This window comes from Astyanax mexicanus, chromosome 2 (assembly GCF_023375975.1).
Source record: "Astyanax mexicanus isolate ESR-SI-001 chromosome 2, AstMex3_surface, whole genome shotgun sequence".
In the NCBI taxonomy this organism is placed as follows: domain Eukaryota; kingdom Metazoa; phylum Chordata; class Actinopteri; order Characiformes; family Acestrorhamphidae; genus Astyanax; species Astyanax mexicanus.
In genome coordinates this window covers 59,538,252-59,563,059 of record NC_064409.1, presented here as the reverse complement: position 1 = coordinate 59,563,059, position 24,808 = coordinate 59,538,252, and the positions used below count along the sequence as shown (strand labels likewise).

The following is a 24,808-nucleotide window of genomic DNA, read 5'->3' as shown; positions in this document are numbered from 1 at the left end:
TAGTTTTAACATAATTAGAATCATACTCGAGAAAGCAATGCTTACGTAATGTTGGGTATTAAATAATACATATGCGACTTTTGATGAACAAAAATAGAATGAAATAACAAAAATATGGAATAACATGAGTTACTATAACTATACTATAATTTAGCTTTAGAAATAGAGGAAGAAAGGAACAGAGAGAGTATTAGAGAGATAGTGTGTGTGTGTGTGTTTTGTGTTGTGTTGTGGTGCTGCTGTCTGGACAGTGTGTATGGTGTGGTCATGGTTTTGGTTTATTAGAGCATGGTGTGACAGGTTGCTCTAAAAAGATACACTGCTCTCCATTGATCCATCACACACACACACACACAGCCTAGGTGTGCAGAAGAGACTGTGTTTATTTCAGAAGCCCTCGTGAATCTAAAGGTAGTCAGCTGTGAGTGTGAGGCTGGTGCAGACCTGCGTGATTTACTCTGCAATAATGTGATCTGCAGACTAAATGAATGAGCCCTTTGGAGCCCATCAGTTCTCATGTGGTTTGAGTTACTCCCAGGAATGCAGTGTGTATGCATGCATGGGTGCCCGCGTGTGTGTGTGTGTGCGTGTGTGTGAGAGGGAGATTTAGAGAGATGTGTCTCGTGTTTCAGTGGCAGGAATGTCCTCACTATATGTGACTTCAAAGCATTGATCAGCAGGCAGTGATGATGGGGAGGCAGCTGGACTGTGGCCAGTGGTATGAGCAGAGTGTGGAACTGGAGGACTCTGTAGACTGCAGTAATCACTTCTATCAGTTAGACTCCAGGCAGCTCCAGGAGTCTCATATTCATGTGCACACATTCTGTATCCAGTAACCCATAGTAAAAATTGACAGTGTAGTTTGTAAATACAGCTCTGGAAAAAATTAAGAGACCACTTCAGTTTCTGAATCAGTTTCTCTGATTTTGCTATTTATAGATATATATTTGAGTTAAATGAACATTAGTGTTTTATTCTATAAACTACGAACAACATTTCTCCCAAATTCTAAATAAAAAGATTGTAATTTAGAGCGTTTATTTGCAAAAAGGAGAAATGGCTGAAATAACAAAAAAGATGCAGAGCTTTCAGACCTCAAATAATGCAAAGAAAACAAGTTGATATTTATAAAGGTTTAAGAGTTCAGATTTATTATTTGGTGGAATAACCCTGGTTTTAATCACAGTTTTCATGCATCTTGGCATGTTCTCCTCCACCAGTCTTACACACTGCTTTTGGATAACTTTATTCCACTCCTGGTGCAAGGATTCAAGCAGTTCAGCTTGGTTTGATGGCTTGTGATCATCCATCTTCCTCTTGATTATATTCCTGAGGTTTTCAATTTGGTAAAATGAAAGAAACTCAATATTTTTTCAGAGCTGTATCGGAATTATATATTTTTTGTGTGTTCTGAGTAGGGCTGTAAATGAGCAAGACTCTGCCAATACAATAGGAACATCTAGAGGTTATAATTTAGTTTATTGAAACAATATATTGCATTTGTCACTATTTTAATATTAAAATACATTATTATATGCAAGAATTCTTACTAAAAGACAAGTTTAGTGTTCTATCCAATCAGAACAGTGAGATATAAAAACAGAGTAGTACAACAACGCTGCACTGCCATTAATTTTTGCATGTGATCTATTAATTAAACATCAGTACTTATACAGTATTACAACACATAATTTTACAACAACGTGATATATTGATTTTAATCTACACCCCCGATTTGTTTGGAGTATGGATGTAAAATTAGATCAGTATAATTAATCAGGAGTGAATATATTGTTCTGTCCCAGCATTGCTGTGCTGCAGGCTGCATATTCTGAATAAGCTGTAAATTACCGTACATTAAACTGAAATGCACGTTTTCTCATTGGTCTTGATCTGAAGGCTCATCTCTTGTTGTAGAGCTGCTTGATGTGAATCTCAAGAGGTTCTCTTTGCTTGGCCACAACTGTGCACTATTCACAGTTTGGTTAGTTGTGTGTGTGCCGGTTTATGTGTCGGGGCCAGCAGCAGAATCAATTAGACGAGGGGGAAAAATAAATAACCGTGGGGCTCAACTGCTCTGTCTTCACCCACTAAACGGCTGAAGATATACTGATATCAGGGTAACGGGCTAACCTTCTACAGTAAGCAAGAACTCATTCCACTTGCCACTATGTCTACCTCATATGGAATACTAACACACACACACACACACACACACACACATACGATTATAGGTGACTGATATTTGATCAGTTAACATTTTTATCATCGCTGCAGTGCCAGTATTATTATATAACAGGGGATTTCAGATAGCTTAAAGGAGAACTCCGGTGTAAAATTGACTTTGGGTGTAGTAAAACATGGTAAAGAGTATTAACCTTTGTTGAACAGAATCTTTGATTCTGACATCCACTGCTTAGCTTAAACTTCATAAACTGCTGTAACAAAAAGCCAACTTCAAATTATGAAACTCTACCAAACTGCTCAAAACTTCTGACACAGCTAGCTAAGTAACATTTTAAATTCCTGTGGCTTTTCTAGGGTACTTTTATTGATGCCCCCAAAACAGGGTTTTTAGAAAATTCCAGGATAATAAGCTAGTTCTTTTTTCAGTACATCATTGGATAAATCTGTCTTTTTTTTATTTTTCTCTCAATTTAGCTAGGCCAATAGTCCCACCCATTCAGCTGCTAGTCAGCTGTATATCCCCATCACTGTTGATGCTACAACACAAGGAGGGAAACTGCTGCTGATGTAGCATTGATGAGCAGCATCACAGTTCACTCGGAGGAAAGCTCAGCAACTCGGTTCCTATACATCAGCTCACAGACGCCTCGTGCTGATCGAGGAAAGAGCGCCATCTACCCACCCAGAGAGAGCAATACCAATTGTGCTCTCTCAGTGCTCCTGCAGCTGATGACAAACTACATGAGCAGGATTTGAAATCTGTTATTTTTTAAGCAGGGAGTGAAGATACGTCTGTAGCCTGGGTTCATGCACTCCAAATGAGCAGCACAGAGCAAAAACCCCTTAAGGATTTTAACTCATAGACTCTAAAGTCATTGACAGTGGTGGTGTGAGGCAGCCTTGGTCGATATTCACTAAAAACCCTCACCAAAAACCCTGTCTAACCTCTTCACGGTGTTTATTATAGTTTGAAAGCTCTCTCCTAGCTAAAAGATGGTATTATCTCACACCGCCAATGGCTGAAGATCCTTGTTGCTCCTCTTGTGTGCCTTAGAGGTGCTCATTCTACAAGATTCATTGCTGAGAATGTCTGGAAAATGCACTCAGCTTTAGAAATGTCACAACCTGATCCAAAATCACAGTACTAGAGACAATCAGAGCATGTTTTGATTGATTGGGGATGGTTATTTAAGCTAGATCTGCTTCCAACTCGATGTCAGGGCTATTTTGCCATATTACACTATTGCTCAATTACTGCTCAATTTACAGCAGTTAGGCAGTTTTTGAAATGACAAAGTGATCTAAATGTGGGTAACGTGAAATTGAAAACAAATTAGCAGACATCAAAGCATGAAATTAATAACATATAATGTGAATGTACAGCTATTACATTCTTAGCAGACAGAATGTTCCACCCACCTTAGAGAAGAAAAAGCTCATAAAAAATATGTATATATAATAATAAAAAATACAGCCCTGTCAGGACACATTGTCACACTGTGCCCACTCTAAAGATAAATGAAGCTGGAACAGCTTATAGTAAGTAGCAGCCCAGCACTTGTTTACCTTAATTGTAGTAATTTGTGACGTTAATGCACTTGAAATGGGAAGGCACTGTGATCCTTCCAAATGTCAGATCAGACTTGATTTTTGCAGGAACTCAACATTGAAGGAATGGTTAAGCAAAAAATATGATTTGATAGCAGCCAAAAAAAATCAATCTTGAAAGAATGTTTTAAGCCTGATCTTTCTTTATTAGACCTGTGGTCATTTTTTTTTTGGATGTCTTATCTTGAAGTTTCTCTGGCTCAGGCAGGTGTACAGCAAAACTATTTAAAGCTTTGTAAAAGCATTAATGTATATGTTTATTTATTATTTTAAATACTCTCTAGATCCTTGAGTGTACTTTTTAATGTATTTAACCCCCCAATATATCTTTTATTTGGCCATGTTTCATTGAAGATTTCTAATTGTAATATGACACATTTACCATAAATGTAGTTTAATCAATACATATTTCAAGTTAATTCAAGTTAATTCAAGTTGGTTCAAGTTGGTTCAGGTTAGTTGAAGTTGGTTCAAGTTTGGTTCAAGTTTGTTCAAGTTTGTTCAAGATGGTTCAAGTTGGTTCAAGTTGGTTCAAGTTGGATCAGGTTAGTTCAGGTTAGGTCAGGTTGGTTCAAGTTGGATCAGGTTAGTTCAGATTGGTTCAGGTTTGTTCAATGTGGTTCAAGTTGGTTCAGGTTAGTTCAAGTTGGTTCAAGTTAGTTCATAGTCCAAGGTAGCTTCTTGAGTTTAGCACTAGAGTGACAATGTTAACATATTGATGTCTGTGTCTGTGTTAACTTGTATCAGTAATAATGTTTGGAGTGAAAGAAACATTGTAAATTTGATGAACCTTAAATAATGTTGTCTCTACTTTTAAGAGTGAAGCTCTTAAAATTCTGGAACTGAAACTGTTTATAAACAGTATTAACTGATTTCATTGATGGCCCACCAGTGAAAGCCAGAGGCTAAATGCAACAGTTACTTGAGGAGAACATGGAAGCAAGGCTGAAACAGCTTAAATGTGGTGCTTGGCTGACTGAAGCAGATACCAGTGCTGTTATCTGGCACACTGACGCCTCTGAAACAGCTAAAAGCTAATGCTAGCCAACTAAAGCACACACCAAATCCTGTTATCTGGCACGAGCGCACCTCAGGAATGGGTAAAAGCTAACTTTAGCCAACAAAACCAGACACGGACCCCAGACTAGCCAAAAAATATCTTTTCTGCTTTTCCCACACACCCAACAATAGCAGGAAGATCAGCATGTTTCTTTCAGTGGTAAAATAACAGACTTGTAAATTGAGTTGTTAAACTGCATCTGACCATTTCTTAACCCCAACCAAACTCACTCAAAATATTTACACACCGAAGAACATCGTTACGAATCAGACAAGAGGTAAAAGAAAAAATATGGATGGGTATTTCTAGAAAGTGTGTCTCTTATGCAATTCTGCATGTTGTCCTACATAAAATGTGTATCTGAATGATGGGTATTTGGAAATTAATTGAAACAGACATTTGAATTTTTTTAACCAAATCAGCTTCGCTTATATTGTAAATTGTTTTTCCTTTACCGATTATGTGTTTGGGGGAAAGTAAAAAAAAAAAAAAAACACCATATGTGTAGTCACATGACTCACGTGACCCATCCAGCCTGTGACATGAAAGGAGACATAGAGAAGAGCTCAAAAATTAAGCTAATTTGGTGACTTAGTTTCCACCACTCAATAAAATAGTTGTTCATTAAAATAATTGTTCATTAAAATAATTGTTCAGGTATTGTAATTGTAGTAGAATGTTCAATTTAGCATATAGCTGCTCCTCTACCAAGGAAGGAGCATTTCTCATTACCTTCAAGAACCTCCTAAAGGCTAAGCTCTTCAATAACCACTTACTCTCCTAACACCCCTAACAAACAAACTACTTCTAACCTCATTCTCTACTCCTCCTTCTTCTTTCTTCCTCTATCCCAATATTACCATTCTGGCCTCCTTCAGGCTCTGCTAAATGTTTTTACTTTTTGCTTTGGATTTGTATGTCTTCTATTGCTTATGTACCTCATCGTTTGTAAGATTCTTTGATAAAAGTGTCCGCTAAATACAATGTAATGCAACGTAATGTAATATAGCATGATAAATAGCATGCATACGTACTATTATTCTTACATTCAGTGTGCTTGAGTGGTCCAGCGGACTAAAGTGCTGCCACTATAATCAGGAGATCGCTGGTTCGAATCCTGTTGATGTAGCTCACCATCGGCTACCGGAGCCCTAAGGGAAAGCACAATTGGCCTTGCTCTCTCTCTCTCTGGGTGGGTAGATGGCGCTCTCTCCCCACATCACTCCAAAGGGTGATGTCGATCAGCGCATGGCGTCTGTGAGCTGATGTATCAGAACCGAGTTGCTGCACTTTCCTCTGAATGCGCTGTGATGCTACTCGGCAATGCTGTGTCAGCAGCAGTTGCAAAAGAGGCGGTGGCTGACTTCACAGTCTTCACCCTCCTGGTGTTGGGGCATCACTAGTGATAGGGGGAGAAAATTGGGAAAAATTTGGAAAAAAAATATCTTACATTCAATAATTAGTGCTATATGCACTATCCTGTCTGTTCACTGTCTTTATCCTATTTATTGTATTGTTCTATTCCTATATTTGAACATTTGCACATGAACTTGTTAAATGTTATATATTTTGTATAGATTTGTCCCATGATGCACTATGGCCCTGGAGAGGCATAATTTTACTTCACTGTGTACTTGTACCCAGACGGAACGACAGAAAAAAAAAAACTCATAGCTTATAGGCAGAAGCAATTGAGCTGGAGAATCACACCTCTGCATTCAGGAAGTTCTGGGCCTTGCTGAGATTCCTTTACTCACTTTGTTGAAAGAAGGGCTGTGAAGCTGTTTCCCATGCCCCTGCTTAGGCAGAGAATGGAGAAGAAAAAAGAAAGCTGATGGAGGAGTTAGAGCGAAGCAGAAGAGACTAAAACATCTTCATTATCGCACGTCTCCTCCCCTACTGTCATTATCACGCCAGTCTAACCAGAAACGCTGCCTTTTAAGCTGCCTGTAATTAGGCCTCAAACTTTAGGCAGCATTCTCTTTGTATGACATTGTGGATAATGATCTTATTTAGGGGTGTGGGAGTGTGTGCATGTGGTGTGTGTGTGCATGTGTTGTGTGTGTGTGTGTGCATGTGTTGTGTGTGTGTGTGGAGAGAGCTACGTCATTAGGCTCTGCACATCAAATGCATCAGCGCCTTTCATCTTAGTCATGCATTTTTTAGCAGGCGTTTTAGGCCCCTTTTTTGCGCTAAAGACGACGACGCTAGGAAAGAATGGGTAAAGCGGAAATGTGCGGAACAGAGAGGTGTAAACCGGAATGCATTATTCATGATTGAGAAGCAGTTGTGGTCTAGAGCAAAGGGAACTCTGCCTTATGCCTGATTGAACAACGGAAAGCGTTTTGTTCTTAGAGCGACGCTGGAGTTTCTGCTATGGAGTATAACGGAGCGTGATGGGGGCGGCAAAGAGAAATGCGGGACTGTGCTGTAGGTTACAAATCAGGTTGAGTCTGTCATAAAGTGTGTGTGTGTGTCTAGGTGTGTCTGTGTGTGTGTAGGTGTGAAGGAGTGCTGTTTGCTCTCAGGCTTTGTCATTAAAGCCTCTTGATTGGTCTGGCTCATGCTGACAGCTGGAAGTTTAAAAAAAAAAAAAGAAAGAAAAAGAAAAGCTATCCAGCCACCACTGACTGCTCTTCAGCAGGAGGCTTATATATATATATGTGGTTGTGTGTGTGTGTGTGTGTGAGTGTGTATGCAAGCATCTTTCGCCATCACACTTCTGCCTAAATGCATCAACTCCATTGTGACAGACCTCCACTGAAGGCTCTGTAGACTAAGCAGCCTAACGGCTCTGGTGTGACCTTTGACTTTTTCCCCTTTCTCTTCTCTCTCTTCTCAGGCAAATGGTTTTTGCTTTCACTCAGAGCTGTAACTCTAGGCTAACACTCAGCCAGACCCCTGTCAGGAGCCTATATTTCATCTCCTTTAGCAGGTGCTGTATATAAGTGGTTTAAAAAACAAAATAGGCAGTGGTGGAGCTGCTGTGGCGTACTCTCTTCTGTTTAAACACTGCATTGGGATGCGTACAAATTCATTATATCTTCTGAAATCAATGGTATTAACCCTAGAACACTAACGTTAAAATGAGCAAAACACCATCACTAACGTTAGATATACAGTACAGGCCAAAAGTTTGGACACACCTTCTCTTTTTGAAGTTTTTCTTGATTTTCATGACTATGTACATTGTAGATTCTCACTGAAGGCATTAAAACTATGAATGAACACATGTAGAGTTATGTACTTAGCAAAAAAAGGTGAAATAACTATAAAAAAAAAATCAAAATAGCTTCCCTCTGATTACTGCTTTGCACACTCTTGGCATTCTCTCAATGAGCTTCAAGAGGTAGAGTCACCTGAAATGGTTTCCCACAGTCTTGAAGGAGTTCCCAGAGGTGTTTAGCACTTGTTGGCCCCTTTGCCTTCACTCTGCGGTCCAGCTCACCCCCCAAACCATCTGGATTGGGTTCAGGTCCAGTGACTGTGGAGGCCAGGTCATTTTTTGTTAAGTACATAAAACTCCACATGTGTTCATTCATACTTTTGATGCCTTCAGTGAGAATCTACAATGTAAATAGTCATGAAAATAAAGAAAACGCATTGAAAGAGAAGGTGTGTCCAAACTTTTGGCCTGTACTCTACACTGTATGACTGTATGAAGTTTTGGAAAATATTGCTGCTGGGAATATGGTCTTTGGTCTAACCATTCCTGGGACATGTGAGCGCCTGATTTAAACACACAAACATTAACATCATGCCTCTTGAAAAAAATATAGATGGGAGGAGGGAACCATAACATTAATGACATCAATGAGCTCCCTGAAGCTACCCGAAGTCCCATACAACTCAGACAGCAGAAACACAATGAAAATTACATTAAAAAAAATAGTGTGTGTGAAAATCACCTAGCGTTAGCATTCTAGGGTTAAAAAGGGTTTATCCTGCTCTTATTGGAGTAACCATCTCTACTCTCCTGGAAATGCGTTTTGCATACAATCTCAAAAGCGCTAGTGAGGTCAGGATATTGGAAGATCACCACACTACCTCATCCCAGAAGTACTGGATGAAACGCCATTATTTCAGAGAACACACTTCCATCGCTCCACTGCTCACAATTTCTTTGCTGAAGGAGTTTTATACCCCTTTATCCCACACCAGGCATTAGGCATGGTGCCAGCAGGTTCATGCTTATCTGCTCCAGAGAGTCATATTCTTCCTATTGGCAGTACCTTTTCTCTACAGTCTACTTTTATACATTTGTGTCAGCAATGGGTCCAAATTAGCTAAAGTAGCTGAATGCATTCATTAAAAGGATGTCCACAAAGACAAAAACAAGTCGCCACCAAAATAAAAAGTTCACATTCTCTAATATTTTTTGTTGGACAGCCTTAAGCTTTAATTCCAGCACTTATTCACTGTAGCATTGTTTCATAAGCTTCTGCAATCTCACAAGATTTCTTTCAATCCAGTGTTGCATTAACTTTTCATCAAGATCTTGCAGCAGCATTGATGATGGTAGAGTCTGACCACTGCACAAAGTCTTCTCCAGCACATCCCAAAGATTATCAATGAGTTTAAGATCTGTGGGGAACTCTCTCAATCCATGTGTGAAAATGATGATCTCATACTCCCTTAACCCTGAACTCTTTCACAATTCCACCCCCATGAATCCTGACATTGTCTTCTTGGAATATGCTCGTGATCATCAGGGAAGAAAAAATCCATTGATGAAATAACCAGGTCTATATTCAGTATATTCAGGTAGTCAGCTGACCTTATTCTTTCAGCACATACTGTTGCTGAACCTAGACCTGACCAACTGCAGCAATTAACCACAGATCATTTACTTAGTTAAATACAGGTGGTTATTTTTTATATATATTTTTATTTGCCAGACAGCATATAGTGCATTATTGTTGTTATATTAGCATCTACCAAAATTGTTTTGGTATATATTCAAAGTTTGGTACATGAAAGTCACAAACAAAAAAATCCATCATTGCCTAATTGGACTGGAAAAATATATTATTTTGAAAGTTTAAGTTAGGCTATGAGACAAAAAGCTGCACTTTTGAGTTAGACTCTCGAATAATTAAAACCACAAGTAAAAAGTAAAAATAAAATGTGAAAGGCTATGTAGTGCTATGATATATCACTAATTTTTAACTGTTGCAGTGCTACAAGTCAGCCAATAAAGTCTTTTTCCAATTTTATTTTTATTATTTGTAAACAAAAATAGACTTGTTGAACTACATCCGAGCCTTTTTCACAATATTCAAACTTGAATGATATAGTTCCAGACAAGAAATTATAATTGAAATGCCCCTACAAGTCAGATTTTCTTACTCGTAAAAGAGTTGAAAAAGTCCAGAATTCAATATGGCTGCCCCACACTTCAGCAGTAGTAAAAGCAGTAGTATTTTACAGCGTATTATTGCTGTTATCTAATTGTGTCTCATTAATTCAGAATGTAATGTCAGTGGTCTGTGGACGCATTTGAAATATGGATTTGAAGTATGTATTTGGACATGTTTGGTTATGTAAAAAAGAAAAACTGCATAATGCATAGAATCTGCTATCAGAACATGGTAACTAGTGAATGGGCTAACAATGCTAACCTCAGACTGAACAGTTGGATATATTTTGGTTGATTTTCCTAAAAAAGCATTGACTTACTTAATATTTTATTCCAATTTTAGCTAATTTCAGCTGCTATCTCCCATCACATGATGCTAACAGCCCTTACTGATAGGATGAAGGCTAGTTTGTGCTTTCTTCAAGTCACACAATCTGCCATTGTGTCTTTAATCTGCAGCTGATGCAACATGATTGGACAGCGGAGCATGCTCAGAGAACAACGCTAACTGTCAATTCTGTTACATCAGCTAACTAAACAGCCTCCATACTGCCATATACTGTTTTTTTTGTGTGGGAAATGTTTGTTTTTGTGTGTTTGTGTGTGTGTGAGAGAGAGAAAGAGAAAGAGAGAGAGAGAGAGAAGGAGCCAGTGTGAGTGAATTTTATGAGTTCTGAGATAGTGGCACTCAATGGAGCAGCTAAGTTATTATGGAATGGACAAATGGAAGAGAGATGGAGCATGAAAAGGTTTGATGCTCAGTGTACAGAAATGCCTCCAGCTCCCACTGAGTGGGCCAAAAGGGTGTACAGTACAGAGTGTGTGTGTGTGTGTGTGTGTTCAGGACACACTTCTTTTAAAACAGAAAACCTCACAGTGTTTGGCTGGATCAGTGGGTTTGTTATTTGACTTTTCTTTCCTTTCACACAAATTCCCTCCTTGGGTGCTTGTGTGTAAAAGTCTGTGTGTGCGCACATATTGTGTGTGTGTTTGTGTGTGAATGTTTTTGTGTGGGAAGTGGGTGTATGGGTGTTAGTTTGTTCTGGAGGTCTTTCAGGCAGATGGCAAACCCCCTGTTCTGGCGCCGTTAAAATATTCACGCTGCTGGTGCTCTGGAAGACAGCCCATAATTTAGGGGTCTCTCTCTCCCTCTCTCTGTCTATCTCCTTTTATTTATTTATTTCTTTATCTCTCTCTTTCTATAAATAAATGCATTAAGGTATTGTAAGTTACACTGATTGCTGAAACAGATGTGCAAATGCACACATAGCTTAGTCTAGATCCTGTAGAGAACAAGCACTGCTGATAGAATAGGACTCTGTGGAGCAGACATATTGGCACTATGTTTAATGCCAGACATGGGCTAAAAAAGGTATAAAGCCCCTGTATTGAGCTGTGGAGCAGTGGAGTTGAGCATGAGTTAAGCATGCGTTGAGGATGTGGGATCCTGACCAGTATTGAGCTGTGGAGCAGTGGAGTTGAGCATGAGTTGAGCATGAGTTGAGCATGAGTTGAGCATGAGTTGAGCATGAGTTGAGCATGAGTTGAGGATGTGGGATCCTGACCAGTATTGAGCTGTGGAGCACTGGAACTCTGTTCCCTGTAATTTTGGTGCTTCTTCTAATCATTTTGCAGCGGTGAGTTGAGGATGAGTTTGGGAGGAGTTTGGGAGGAGTTTGGGAGGAGTTTGGGATGAGTTGAGGATGAGTTGAGGATGAGTTGGGGAGGAGTTGGGGAGGAGTTGGGGAGGAGTTGAGGATGGGGATGAGATGGGGAAGAGTTGGGGATGAGATATGGGTGAGTTAAGAATGAGTTATGGGTGAGTTGAGAAGGAGTTGGGGATGAGTTGAGGATGGGGATAAGATGGGGAAGAGTTGGGGTGAGTTATGAATGAATTAGGGGTGAGTTGAGAATAAGTTGGGGGTGAGTTGAGGATGGGGATGAGTTGAGGTGGGTTGAGGATGAGTTGACGGTGAGTTGGGGATAAGTTATGTTTGAGTTAGGAATGAGTTGGGGATAAGTTTTGGGTGAGTTAAGAATGATTTGGAGATGAATTGGGGATGAGTTGTGGGTGAGTTGAGGATGAGTTGGGGATATGTTATAGGTGAGTTGGGGACGAGTTGAGGATGAGTTGAGGATGAGTTGGGGATATGTTATAGGTGAGTTGAGAATAAGTTGGGGACGAGTTGATGATGAGTTGGGGATGAGTTGAGGATGAGTTGGGAACAAGTTGGGGACTAGTTGGGGATGAGTTGAGGATGAGTTGAGGATGAGTTGGGGATATGTTATAGGTGAGTTGAGAATAAGTTGGGGACGAGTTGAGTATGAGTTGGGGATGAGTTGAGGATGAGTTGGGGATGAGTTGGGGACTAGTTGGGGATGAGTTGGGGATATGTTATAGGTGAGTTGAGAATAAGTTGGGGACGAGTTGAGGATGAGTTGGGGACGAATTGAGGATGAGTTGGGGATGAGTTGGGGATGAGTTGAGGATGAGTTGGGGATATGTTATAGGTGAGTTGAGAATAAGTTGGGAACGAGTTGAGGATGAGTTTAGGACGAGTTTAGGACGAGTTGGGTGGGTATAGTAGAGACAGATATTCCAACAAAAGCAGGATAAGTTCTTTTTAACATCCTTGCATTAAAAGGAAACAATGAAATGATCAGGTGTCCCAAAACGTTTGTGCATATAATATTTCTTTTTTCTTTCTTTTTCGTTTCCTTTTTTACTCCTCTATCATCCAGTCATTTATCATCCCTCCTTTTCTAAATGTTACTATTTCTTTTTTAAACATTTTCTCACTTTTTCTTATCTCTCTATCTCTCTTTCTCTCTCTCTCTCTCTCTCTCTCTCTCTCTCTCTCTCTCTCTCTGTACATGCGTTTTTTTTCTCTTTCTTTGTCTTTGTTTCTTTTGTTCACTTAGGATTAGTGGTCAGTGCTGGTGATGGAGATGTGCTGCTCCCTGCTGGTCACTTAGTTCACAACATCAACACATACACACACAAACACACACACACACACATACACACACAGTAGCACCTGTTCTTCTCTGTGATTTTGGTGAAAGTAAATGTAATTTAATTATTTATTAATTATGAAACCATTCTTTTTTCCTCTGCATTCATTTTCTGTTTCATTCTTCATCATGAGTTTATTAAAGAAGTTGAGTGCCTACTCCTGCAAAACACTTAAAATCTGAAAACATTTAACACAGCGTAATAAGGGCAGAACAAAACTGTGTGTGTGTGCGTGTGCATGTGTGTGTGTGTGTGTGTGTGTGTGTGTGAGTGTGCGTGTGTGTGTGCGTGCGTGTGCACATGTTTTTGGTTAAGCTGAAAGCTCTTGTTTGAGCTGCTGATTTGTGTGAAGGGGCTCATTACCATTTTCATAGGCAAGTGACCAATCAGAGACCGAGTGCTCTTTAAAAACATCGTATCCAAGCAACCAATGGCATGTTTCTGCACTGTACTACAATCACACAAAGAGAAGTGCTGTAGGCAAGAGTCGCTTCAGCCGCCCTCAGTCCACAACAACACGCTTTAAACTCTTAATGAAACCATATGTTATCTAGTGTACAACACTGACCTTTTAATTAAACATCTGCTTCAGTTATTTTACTAATTAGTTTATTTATATTTCCTACCACAGTGCTGTGTACACATGTGTAAATCTGCAGTGATTGAGCAAACTCTAGCTTAATTACTGCAGCTAGACCCAGCCAGTGTGTTCTTTTTTGTGCAGTAATTGTTTCCTGTTTTGTTTAGTAGAAGTAGATTATATTCAGATGGAAATATATACACATTTGGATTTAGTACATTCAGTGCACTATTCATTGTGCTGTTTTTTTTCTAAAGCCAGTGTAAAACACAATAAACTGTGGCTTGACATCCTGCTACAGTAGTGAAATAACAGTAGTATTTTTAGACTGCGCTCTACAAAAGAAACAAAACAATCCATCCTTCTGGGACCTGCAGTGATGTGTTAAAACAGCTGCTTACACAGGATCAGGAGAGTGATGTGTGGTGAAGAAAGTTACATTCTCATATTGTTTGTTGTAATATCTGTTTTTTTCTGTCACAAATGTGCCAACAGGAAGAATTGGTGGATCGTATGTTTCTGTTATGGTTGGTTTAGATAGCTATCATGTTTAACCAATACTTCTATTATGTTCGATATTGTAATTATTTGTATAGATTTTTTTAAAAGTAGTTTTTTTTTTGTTTTTTTTTTCTGCCACATTTTTCCAGACTAACTTATCCAGCAGTTTTTTGAGATCTTAACATGGTTTCAACTTAATATGGTTTGGTCAGTTTGTAAGATTCACATTTGTACGACGGGTTTTTAATTGTTTTCAATTAGAATTACTTTTTTTTTGAAGATTTCGTTTTTTTTTTATATTAAAGCTGTTTTTTGTTAAAAACGACAGGATTTTGTGTTTCTCATGAATATTCATGTCATGCAAACGTCTCGCATCTCATTGACGAACAGCGCTGTGACACTCCCTCTACAGCTCTCTGCAGTGGGTGGTCGAAAGCCAAGGTGGGCGGGGCCATGACTTCTAATTTACATGTTGAGGGGTTCAGGGGCTTTTCTTGATGCACTCGTTTTTCCGTCTATTTTCTTTTATTGGCTTATGCAGGTAATGGGGTAGAAAAACATTTTTTGTACAGCAAGCATATGCAACTTAGTGTGACCTACTGTATTTCAAAAAGAACTGGTGCTAGATAGTTTCTAGAGAATCAACAACTTTAATAGATTGGGTGCACATTTTTTTATGACACAATTCTACAAATATGTTTCAAACTCAATTAGACACAATAGAAACCACCTATCAACCCCTCATAACAACCTGGCTGCAGAGCAGCATCGATCTAGTAACAAACACCTGGGTAGAAAACACCTTGTGCATCATAGCAACCACCTAGTAACCCCATAGCAACCACCCTGCCTGAGATTAATCTCCTAGCAGCATTATAGCACATATCTAGAAACAAGAACCAAAAGTACCAAAAACCTGGTATACTATAGCAGGATCTTGCCTCAACATAAAAAAGTTTGTTCTTTTGGAGAACTATAATGAGACCCACTCAAGCCCTCTGGGGTGTGTCAGTATGTGTGTATGTATATGCATATATGTATGAATGGTTGTGTGTGTATGTGTGTGTTTTTGTGTGTTCTTGCTTGTTAGCAGTGACAGCTCAGTGAGCTCAACAGGGAGTTCATGTACTGAGCTGGATGTCTGTTGGATGTCTGTCAGGTTTGGATGACACTTGTGACTGATCCCCAGTGCAGAGCTCCGTCACTGGGCCCCTTTTGTTTCTTCTGAGTGCTTTCCAGCACGGAGCTCGCTCAAAAGGCTCGAATCGCTGTAGATTTCCAACAAAACAAACAAAACAGACGTGCAGTCTGGGATGTTCAAAGCAGAAAATGTACAGATCTGATTTTACTTGCATTTTTTCTTTTTGATGTTAGGATTTGTGTTTTCTTTTAGTTTAAAAAAAAAACATATTTGTCACTTTTTGTCACTTTATGCTTTTAAAGGTGCTATGTAAAGGCTGGTTCATACCTGCTGAGGTATAACATAGCTAGTGCGCATTGTGATGCAAACATGTGTCATCTAAACTTAGGAACTTAGGAAAAAGGTCTCCTTCCATCGTTTTTTCATTCATTTTAAAATGTCCAGTTGTGTTCTCTAGTATTAATGAATGCCATGTGAGCTGTTTTTTGTGAAAAAAGTGCTCCAGTGCTTCTATTTAGCCCTGCTTTATTTCACTGAATTAGTGGTCTCTGAAGAAAGACAGGATTTCGGCTCTTGCTCATGAATATTCTTAAATGCAAACATATCGCCTCTGATTGGCTAACAGCACTGCAGCAGAAAACGCCTACCTGCCGTCCCTCCACAGTCAATTTTACAGCTCTAAAACTCAAAGGACAAAATGGTTTCAGAGATACAGCTTTAGTTGTATAGCATAGATATAGCACTAGGTAAAGTGCTAAGTTTGCTAAATATCAATATTTCAGTCTCTGTGCCAAAATAAATGTTATTAATGCTGTTAATAACAGGAGCAAGGCAGTGGCATAACTGAAAACCAGAACTAGGTATCCAAACCAAAAAGGCAAACAACAAGGATAAGTTATACACAGGCAGGAATCTGTAACAGGCAGACTAAACACACACAAAATAATAATGTACGGTATGCAGCCACAGGTGTGTTGGCAATACTTTGCAAATAGTGGGACAAACTAAAGGGTTATTTATACTCTAGTAAATTTGACAAAGGTGATACAGGCTTTAATACTCAGGCTAGGTATACTGTAGGAACAGTTTGTAATTGTTTGATCCAGAAACAAAAAAAAAAAAAACAGTACAAAAAACAGTCACAAAAAATTAACTCTTATATGGCTTTATAAGGTTAAACACTAGATGTGAAAGCTGTCTTAGACTTCCCTAAAGAAGATGTACCTACCTGCCTATTAAATTCAAGGCAATATCAGTCAATCACATGTTGCTAAAATACCACACATTGCTCTCCTTTACCCTTCCAGCCTGTTCTACTCTACTCTGCATATGTTCCCAATGTTATTTCTATGATTGAACTCTGCAAGCCTAGAATGGCTCACAGACAAATTCACGCTGGAACACACACCCCAAACTTACACACACACACACACACACTCCCAGTGTCCAGCCCAAATGGACTGTGAGCTCGCTGTTTGTTCCTCTAGCTCAATGTACTGAAAGGACTGCATTTGGAGAAGGCCATTTTTTTTCTCGTGTTTTTGAACTAAAGTGCAAATTAGAAACTTTCTCAGCATGTAAATGGAGGATGGTGTTCGCTAATGATTTAGCTGTGGGAGGAAGAGCAGAGTGTTCCTGTTTGCTTGTAGACCAACAAAAACATCACAAAATGCATAATTTAGAGGGGAAAGGTTTGTGTGATCAAAGCCTCTGAGAGCGGCTGCTGAGAGGGGAAGAGAACAGTGTGACTAAGTCAGTTCGCTCACCGGCTCTCTGCAGGGCGTCTGCTTTCTCTGGGCCACAAAGCAAAATGAGAATGTGTCACGGCTGGGGGTGGGATAATAATGGAATTTTACTATGATGATAATTCACTGAAAATGACCATGATGATAAAAGCTTCACATTGGTAATTGTATTCGACATAAAAGGGAATGTGTACATTCTAAAAGCAGCCAGTAGCCACTTTTTTGTTGCATTACGTACCTCATAACATCAACCAGGCATTATGTATAGTAAGATTCTGACAGCTGCTTAAACAAACATTTGCAAGGCAAAGACGTAAACAAGTTAAAAACCAAAACCGCAATCAAGAACCAGGCAACCAAACCAAAGAGAGGCAAACGACAACTGTAAAAGATAAACAGGCAGAGATCTATAAAGAACAAGCTAAACACGAAACATGAAAACGCCACAGGACTGTTGGCAATACTTTGCAAAGAGTGAGATAAACTAAAGGAGTATTTATACAAAGGTAAATTGGCTCTTTCTATCGGACATCCACTTTCACCAGACCACAAAGCAAAATAAGAATATGTCTCGGCTGGTGACGGGATAATAATAGGATTTTAGTCGATTTAAAGATTCAAGATTCAAAGAGTTTATTGTCATGTGCAAGTTTCCTCATACAATAAAAAAGTGCAAAACGTTCAGTAGTGCAATTATGACATTGTTGCAGTAAAGTCAACATATAATTAAAATTACCCTACTTAACTTTTTGCTCTTTTTTTCATATTTCTCTGCTGTAGATAATCATGTACTTACTTGTAAATAATATCCAACACATTTCTGTTATCATGTTCCCTCCTGAATGTAAATTTAACACCAATTTAATATTTATATTTAGCTTGTTATTTCTTGCTTTATTGTATATTTTCTATTTTTCTCTTTATGCAGCATACTTGTAGAGGAGTCTGATGATAACTCACTGAAAATGATCATTTAGTAAATTTTGTAAATTAAATCAGTAATGCAGGTCTGAGGTACTAAGAGTTGAGGGTATTTGTGGCATTTTGTACCTGTAACTCAGTACTATAGATTTGCTGTTGTCTTGGTAAACATGGTCGTATTTGTTCAGTGCCTTCACCGTTACATTAGCTATGCTCAGTAATTCAGGGTTATGGGTCGGATAATTACCATAACTACACTACAGGTCCAGTGGTTCTAATTACAGGCATATTTTTTCTGTGAAACCGCCTTTGCAGCAGTAACATCCTCTGCAATCTTCTAGGAAGACTCTACGCTTGATGTTGGAACATTGCTTAGATCATTTATTAACATATAGCTGTAAACATCTTAGAGGGGGGGCAGGTACTGATACTGAATTAATCTCAAAGGTAGTGTGGGCAGAGTGCCAAGTCCCTCTGTAAAAGTTGCCAGCAGTGGGAAGCATGAAGTGCTAGAAGATTTTCCAGGAAAACACTGCACTGACTTTGGATTTGATGGAACACAGTGGATCAACACCAGCAGATGACATGTCTCTCCAAACCATCACTGATCATCAGTAAATTTTGCATTTCATTTGGAAATCAAGGGAGAAGAGTCTGGAGGAAGAGTAGAGAGGAGGACAGTCCAAGCTGCTTGAGGTCTTAGTGTGAAGTTTCCACAATCAGTGATGGTATGGAGAGACATGACATCTGCTGGTGTTGGTCCACTGTGTGTTTTATCAAGTCTAAAGTCAGTGCAGTGTTTTACCAGCACTTACAGCATTTTATGCTTTACTCTGCTGACAACTTTTATTGAGATGCAGATTTCATTTTCCATCAGGACTTGGCACACTGTCCCCATTAAAATAATAAAAAATAAATGAATAAACACTTAAAATAGATCACTCTGTGTGTAATACATCTATATCAGAGTTTCACATCTTGAAAAGTAAAGTAAAGTGAATGAATTCATTGGATGGAGTGTCCCCAAACCTTTGGACATACAGGGGTTGGACAATGAAAGACCACAATAATTTATTGTACCGACGGACAGTTCTAGTGGAAACATTATATTCTGCTTGATTTGGGCAGCCATCAATTTAAGTTTTTTGAATACAATCCGGGTTAGCACCTGAACATCCCTTTCAGACAGCTTCCTCTTAACTGCGTCCACAGTTAATCCTGTTGGATGTGGTTCATCCTTCTTGGTGCTATGCTGACATTACCCTGGATACCGTGGCTCTTGATACATCATAAAGACTTGCTGTCTTGGTCACAGATGTGCCAGCAAGACGTGCACCAACAATTTGTCCTCTTTTGAACTCTGGTATGTCACCCATAATGTTGTGTACATTGCAATATTTTGAGCAAAACTGTGCTCTTACTCTGCTAATTGAACCTTCACACTTTTACTGCTTTTACTGGTGCAATGTGCAATTAATGAAGATTGGCCACCAGGCTGCTCCAATTTAGCCATGAAATCTCCCACACTAAAATGACAGGTGTTTCAGTTTCATTGTGCAACCCCTGTATAGTGTACATAATAAAATTAAGCCTTGTTTCAGTAACTTGCACTGGCTGCTAAACTGGCTAACAGCAGACCTAGCATTCCACTTGTGTTAAAGGGCAGTAGAGTGCACCTCGCACCACTAGAGGACAGATGGCCACCTCCAACCCTGTATTTTACCAATCGCATCTCTAGAGGGATCATTGGCAGGCTATTGTGTGTCTGTAACACTGCACTCTGCTTTGTCCTCCACCCTGCTGTGAAGACTCGTGGAGTGGCAGCCCTCGTACTGATGGAGCAACGGGATGACTTGGAGAGAGTACTCGTGTGTTTTAGCGGAGGGTCTTTGTGTTTTTGTGTGTTTTGGTGTGTGTGTGTGTGTGTATTGTTGAGTACATAATCTTTTCAGAGTGCGCTTGTTGAATGTCAAGGTCCTGCTCTGAGCACCATGGCACCTCCATGGCAGTAAATTAGCAGTGGGATGAAATGGAGGAGGAGAACGGAGGAGGGAAGGGGGGGGGGGGTGGGAAAGCACTCCAGCCTGATTAAAGTGGTCTGTGTTGGGCAGTGAGGGGAGGGTGGATGTTTTGAACAGTCGCTCTGATCCTTTACCATATGGAAGGTCTCTTTTTGATGTTGGAGAGGGTCTCAGGATGCACACCGGCTCACAGCGTTTCCTAACACATCCCTAAAGCAGGGTTATGCTCTGCCTGTCAGTGTTAAGACCATCATACACCCAGTCTGATCTTTATATACAGAAAAAAAACAAACACATATATAATAATGATGTCTTTCAAGTCTAAAAATGAAAGCCTGTGAAGCTCCATCATTTATTTGTAGTCTGTTCCTGTACAATTTCTGTTATATTGGATACATTTAGGGTTCGTACGGACATGAAAAACCTGGAAAAATCATTTTAGCAATTTCCAGGCCTGGATAACTTTTGGAAAATAAAAATATCCAGACTTTTTTGGAAAAATCATGGAAATTTGCTCTACACATCTTTGTGTTTCCCTTTATTGATGGAGAAAATCTATTCTGACCTAACAAATACATCAGCTCAGACTTAATTCAGTAAATTATCCCAGCACAATGGAGCTCTCAGGATCTAACACATTTTATTACTAAAGATTGTGGGTCAACATTTTTAGCAGATTCGTTTTAGGCCTACTATCAATTTCGATTGTAGTTTTAGTTTTTGTTTTTTTTTTCATGTCTGCACTGATGTTTTAAAAATCATATGATCATGACAATTTGACTTAAAGGCATTAACAAAATATGAAAAATCATGGAAATGTATTGGTTAAAAAGTGTATGAACCCTGTGCATTAAAATCAGTCTGTTCAATTAGAGCTCTACTGACATAGTTACAAGCCAAACAAAGCTTGAGCATTAAGACAATGGCAGAGCAGCTCATCTTGTTCAGAGCAGAACACAAAAGCTTATACCCCGCTTATATCACTCTCTCTATAAAAATGCTGAGATTGAAGAACAAAATATGGCGGATTAGAGCTAAAAAGGTGTGAGATGCAGAAGGGCTTATATAGAGACCATTATGTACCCATTTTAAGCTTACTTATTTACTTATAGGAATTTCAATTCCTAGCCATTTCCAAAAAGAATTGCAAAACCATAGCTCAAAAACGTGCTTCAATAATGAGCCCTCCTATGGAGGAGGCAAATTAAAGAGAGCAAAAGCAGACAATGGCAAGAGAAACAGAAAAAGTGGAAATTTTTAGTCTCTAGAAGTTTCTTGCCAAAACATCAGATTTGGTGTGAAGGTTTTAAAACTACAATATGATTAAAACTATGTCCATTGTGAAATATATATATATATTCATAGTTATTATATATTAGCACATTATACACCTTCATGTACCACACATTTTAAAACTAGTTCAAAACAGAGATTGCGCACATCTATCAAATGACAGAGATACTCCATTCTACACTCATAAAAACAAAGGTGCTACAAAGAGTTATTTCAGATTTGCCATTGAAGAACCACTTCTCATTCTTTAAAAGGCATGTTTTTAAAAGAGATGTGTGATGCATAAAGAAATTTCACTTGGTGTAAAGGTTCTTCACACATTTTTTTTACAATAATAGACAGAAGTTCTTTATGGAGTTGAAGTGGTTCTTCAGAGGCATCGCTGAAAGAACCTTTTGCAGCACTGTTTCACAAAGACAAAAGCGTGTGATGAACATAATGTGCAGCATAATAACAGCTCTCAGGAGAGCGCAGTCTACAGCTGTGGACCCACTCTGGCCTCCCTCCATCTCTCCGTCTCACTCTCTCTGTCTTTCTTGCTGTTTCACCCTATCTTTCTCTCTTCACTTTCTCTCTCACTGCTGATCAACCTCTTTCTCTCTCCCCTCCCTTTGTTCACCCCCTTTACATCTATCTATCTATCTATCTATCTATCTATCTATCTATCTATCTATCTATCTATCTATCTATCTATCTATCTATCTGTGTGTTCAACTCCTTGCTTTTCCACCCTCTTTCTTTCTTTCTTTTTTTGCACTCTCTGTCTTCTTATTCTAATGTATATGAATCTATCTGTTTTTTTCTTTTTTTTCTTTTTCTTTCTGTTTTCAGTCTTGCTCTTTCATCATATTTCTCTTTCTCTGCCTTACTTAGTCTATCTCATTTTCTTTTTCTCTTTTTAATCTTGCTCTTTTACCATCTTTCACTCTCTCTGCCTTACTTTCTCGTTCTCTCACTATCTCTTGCATTTTCCCTCATTCCTTCTTTTTAGTTTTGTACTTTAAAGGTGCAATATGTAGACATTGTACTCTAAAATACATATGTAATAAGTGTCAACCAAAATACATATTACAGGACATATAAATAATCTGAATCTTTTAGGGCTGCATTTCCAAAAGCGTTCTTGTTTTTGAAGGAAAAATTAGTGTTTTGTTCCCTCTAAAATAACTGTATAATGAATATCTGCCAAAATACATATAGCAGTACAATAAATAACTGAATCTTACATAGTGATATTTCAGGGCCACTACATAAGATTATTTTGAAGTTAAAATCAAATGTATGTAGTGCTGGGCAGTATACCGGTTCATTTGGTATATCGCGGGTTGAACTTGAACCGGTATGTGTTTCTCTCATACTGCCATACTGCTAGAGGGCGCTGCGGAGCGCCGTGCAGAACAGCACCATCAGAGAAGAGAGAGACGCTGGTCTAACTCCATCCTGCAGAGAAATCAGAACACCTCCTGCTGCTGTTTCTACTGTATGAGGGTTTTTATTCCAGTAAAATAGAGCAGTAACTTCAGCCCTTTAAATATATTAATACTGTAGCTTGAAGCATGATTTGAACGTATTTGTTAACTGGAGAAAGAAGGGAATTGGAGCTGATTTAAATACTGTAATGCCTCTAATGGCTTCAGGAATAACATATAGTAGATTGTTATTTAACTTGTATTATATCTCTTTAAATACTTAAGCATTGAGTATTTTAGGTTTGTTTATAGTGTTTATGGAACTATTTATTAAAATATTTAATTTTGTGAAGGCAGCCGTGTTAAATTTCTTAGCGTATCCATTTTTAAGGTCTATTGTTTGCATTCTTAAGCTATTTTTCTGATAATAATGTGTAATAAATGTATAATAAAAATACCGTGATGTACCATGAAGCCATCAGAATCTTAGAAAAATACCGTAATATGCGTTTTTGGCCATACTGCCCAGCACGAAATATATGAGATGTGAAATTCCCTTAATTCAAAACAAGCCATAAGAGTTAAAGCCATATCAGTTAAAGAAAACATGCTTGTAGGAAAATACTACATATTGCACCTTTAACTCTCTCATCTTCTCTTCTCATTCTTACTCTTTTAGCCCCTTACTGTCTTCCTTTCTCTCTCTCTCTCTCTCTCTCTCTCTCTCTCTCTCTCTCTCTCTCTCTCTTTCTCTCTCTCCGTCTACACACTACAGGGAGCAGTAGTTCAGACTGGGGGGAAAGAGCCGTTACCATGCTCTGTAATTAAATGTCCTCTTTTCTCCCACTCCCCTGTCCCTTTCTCTGCTCTCCTCTATCTCTTTATACCTAATAACTCTCGCCCGCCTGCTGAATTACGAGCTCCTTTTGTTCCTCGCTCTCTAAGTAGCTGTCAGCCGCTATTCAGCCGGGCCTGGCACCAGTGTCGCTCGCAGAGAGGCACCTCTGAGTCTGTTTGCGCTGAAATAATTACACGGCTAATATCCTTTGTGTGCTGCTGTTTTCTGGCCTGATCTGCACCTAAAATCATTCGGGGAGAGAGAGAGAGGGACCTTTCTGTGGGTTGAGAGACATAAACATTATTGAATTCTTCTCCGGGTCTCTTCTGGCTGCTCTTGTTATCTCGGAGGACGTCACAGTTCACTGATTGTGCTTTAGGTTTGATTTTATGCCACATGCTCCCGCCGGTGTGTAATAAGAGTGGAATGAGAGCAGTGCAGGTTAGTCTTGTCTGTTCTGCTTCTGATTCACTTTTCTTAGCTGAGATTTATCACCCTAGACCTCGATCTGCAGACCAGCTGCTGAGATATCTCATAAAGACGGTTCTATCTTTCTTCATTTGTTCATTCTGGTCTACAGCAGGTGTTAGGAGTGGCTGCTGCCAGAATGAAAGTGAAAAAGTGAAAGTTTTTCCACAACAGTACACACCTCTCAATATCTCAGAGTCTGCTGTAATACAGTGTAATCTACAGCTCCAGCTTTTATTAACTCTTCCCCACAGAGTCTCCAGGCCAGGACTTCGTAACACTCGACTACCGGCTGCGCTACTACCCCAGCATCACCTACGCCGTGATAGGCAGCGCCGTCATCTTCGTCCTGGTGGTGGCGCTGTTAGCACTGGTCCTGCACCACCAGAGGAAGCGGAGCGTCCTGTTGCCCCGGGGGGTCCGCGGAGGCCCCCACCACCATCACCACCACCAGCCCCTGCTGCTCTCCAGGCTGGTGATAGTGGACAGGGGTCTCTCTCCACCCTCCTCCTCTCCATCAGGACTGTTCAGCTCAGCCCACAGCCTGCAGCTGCTCTCCAGCGCCCTCTACCCCCGAGGAGGTCCACTCGACTCACCGCCCTCATACTCACAGGCTGTAATGGACGTCAGGTAAGAAGACATGGAGAGGCTAAATTGTCAT

The 24,808-nt window shown here is 39.4% G+C and overlaps 1 protein-coding gene across 1 annotated transcript in view; it reads left to right on the top strand.

Annotated features, from left to right (window-relative positions):
- The window catches only part of ldlrad3 (low density lipoprotein receptor class A domain containing 3), a 140,190-nt gene that overhangs the window by 111,337 nt on the left and 4,045 nt on the right, over positions 1-24,808 (top strand). The window contains exon 5 of the mRNA XM_022672167.2: positions 24,402-24,777. Coding sequence (XP_022527888.2) covers positions 24,402-24,777 — 376 coding nt within the window. The remainder of the gene's footprint in view (positions 1-24,401; positions 24,778-24,808) is intronic.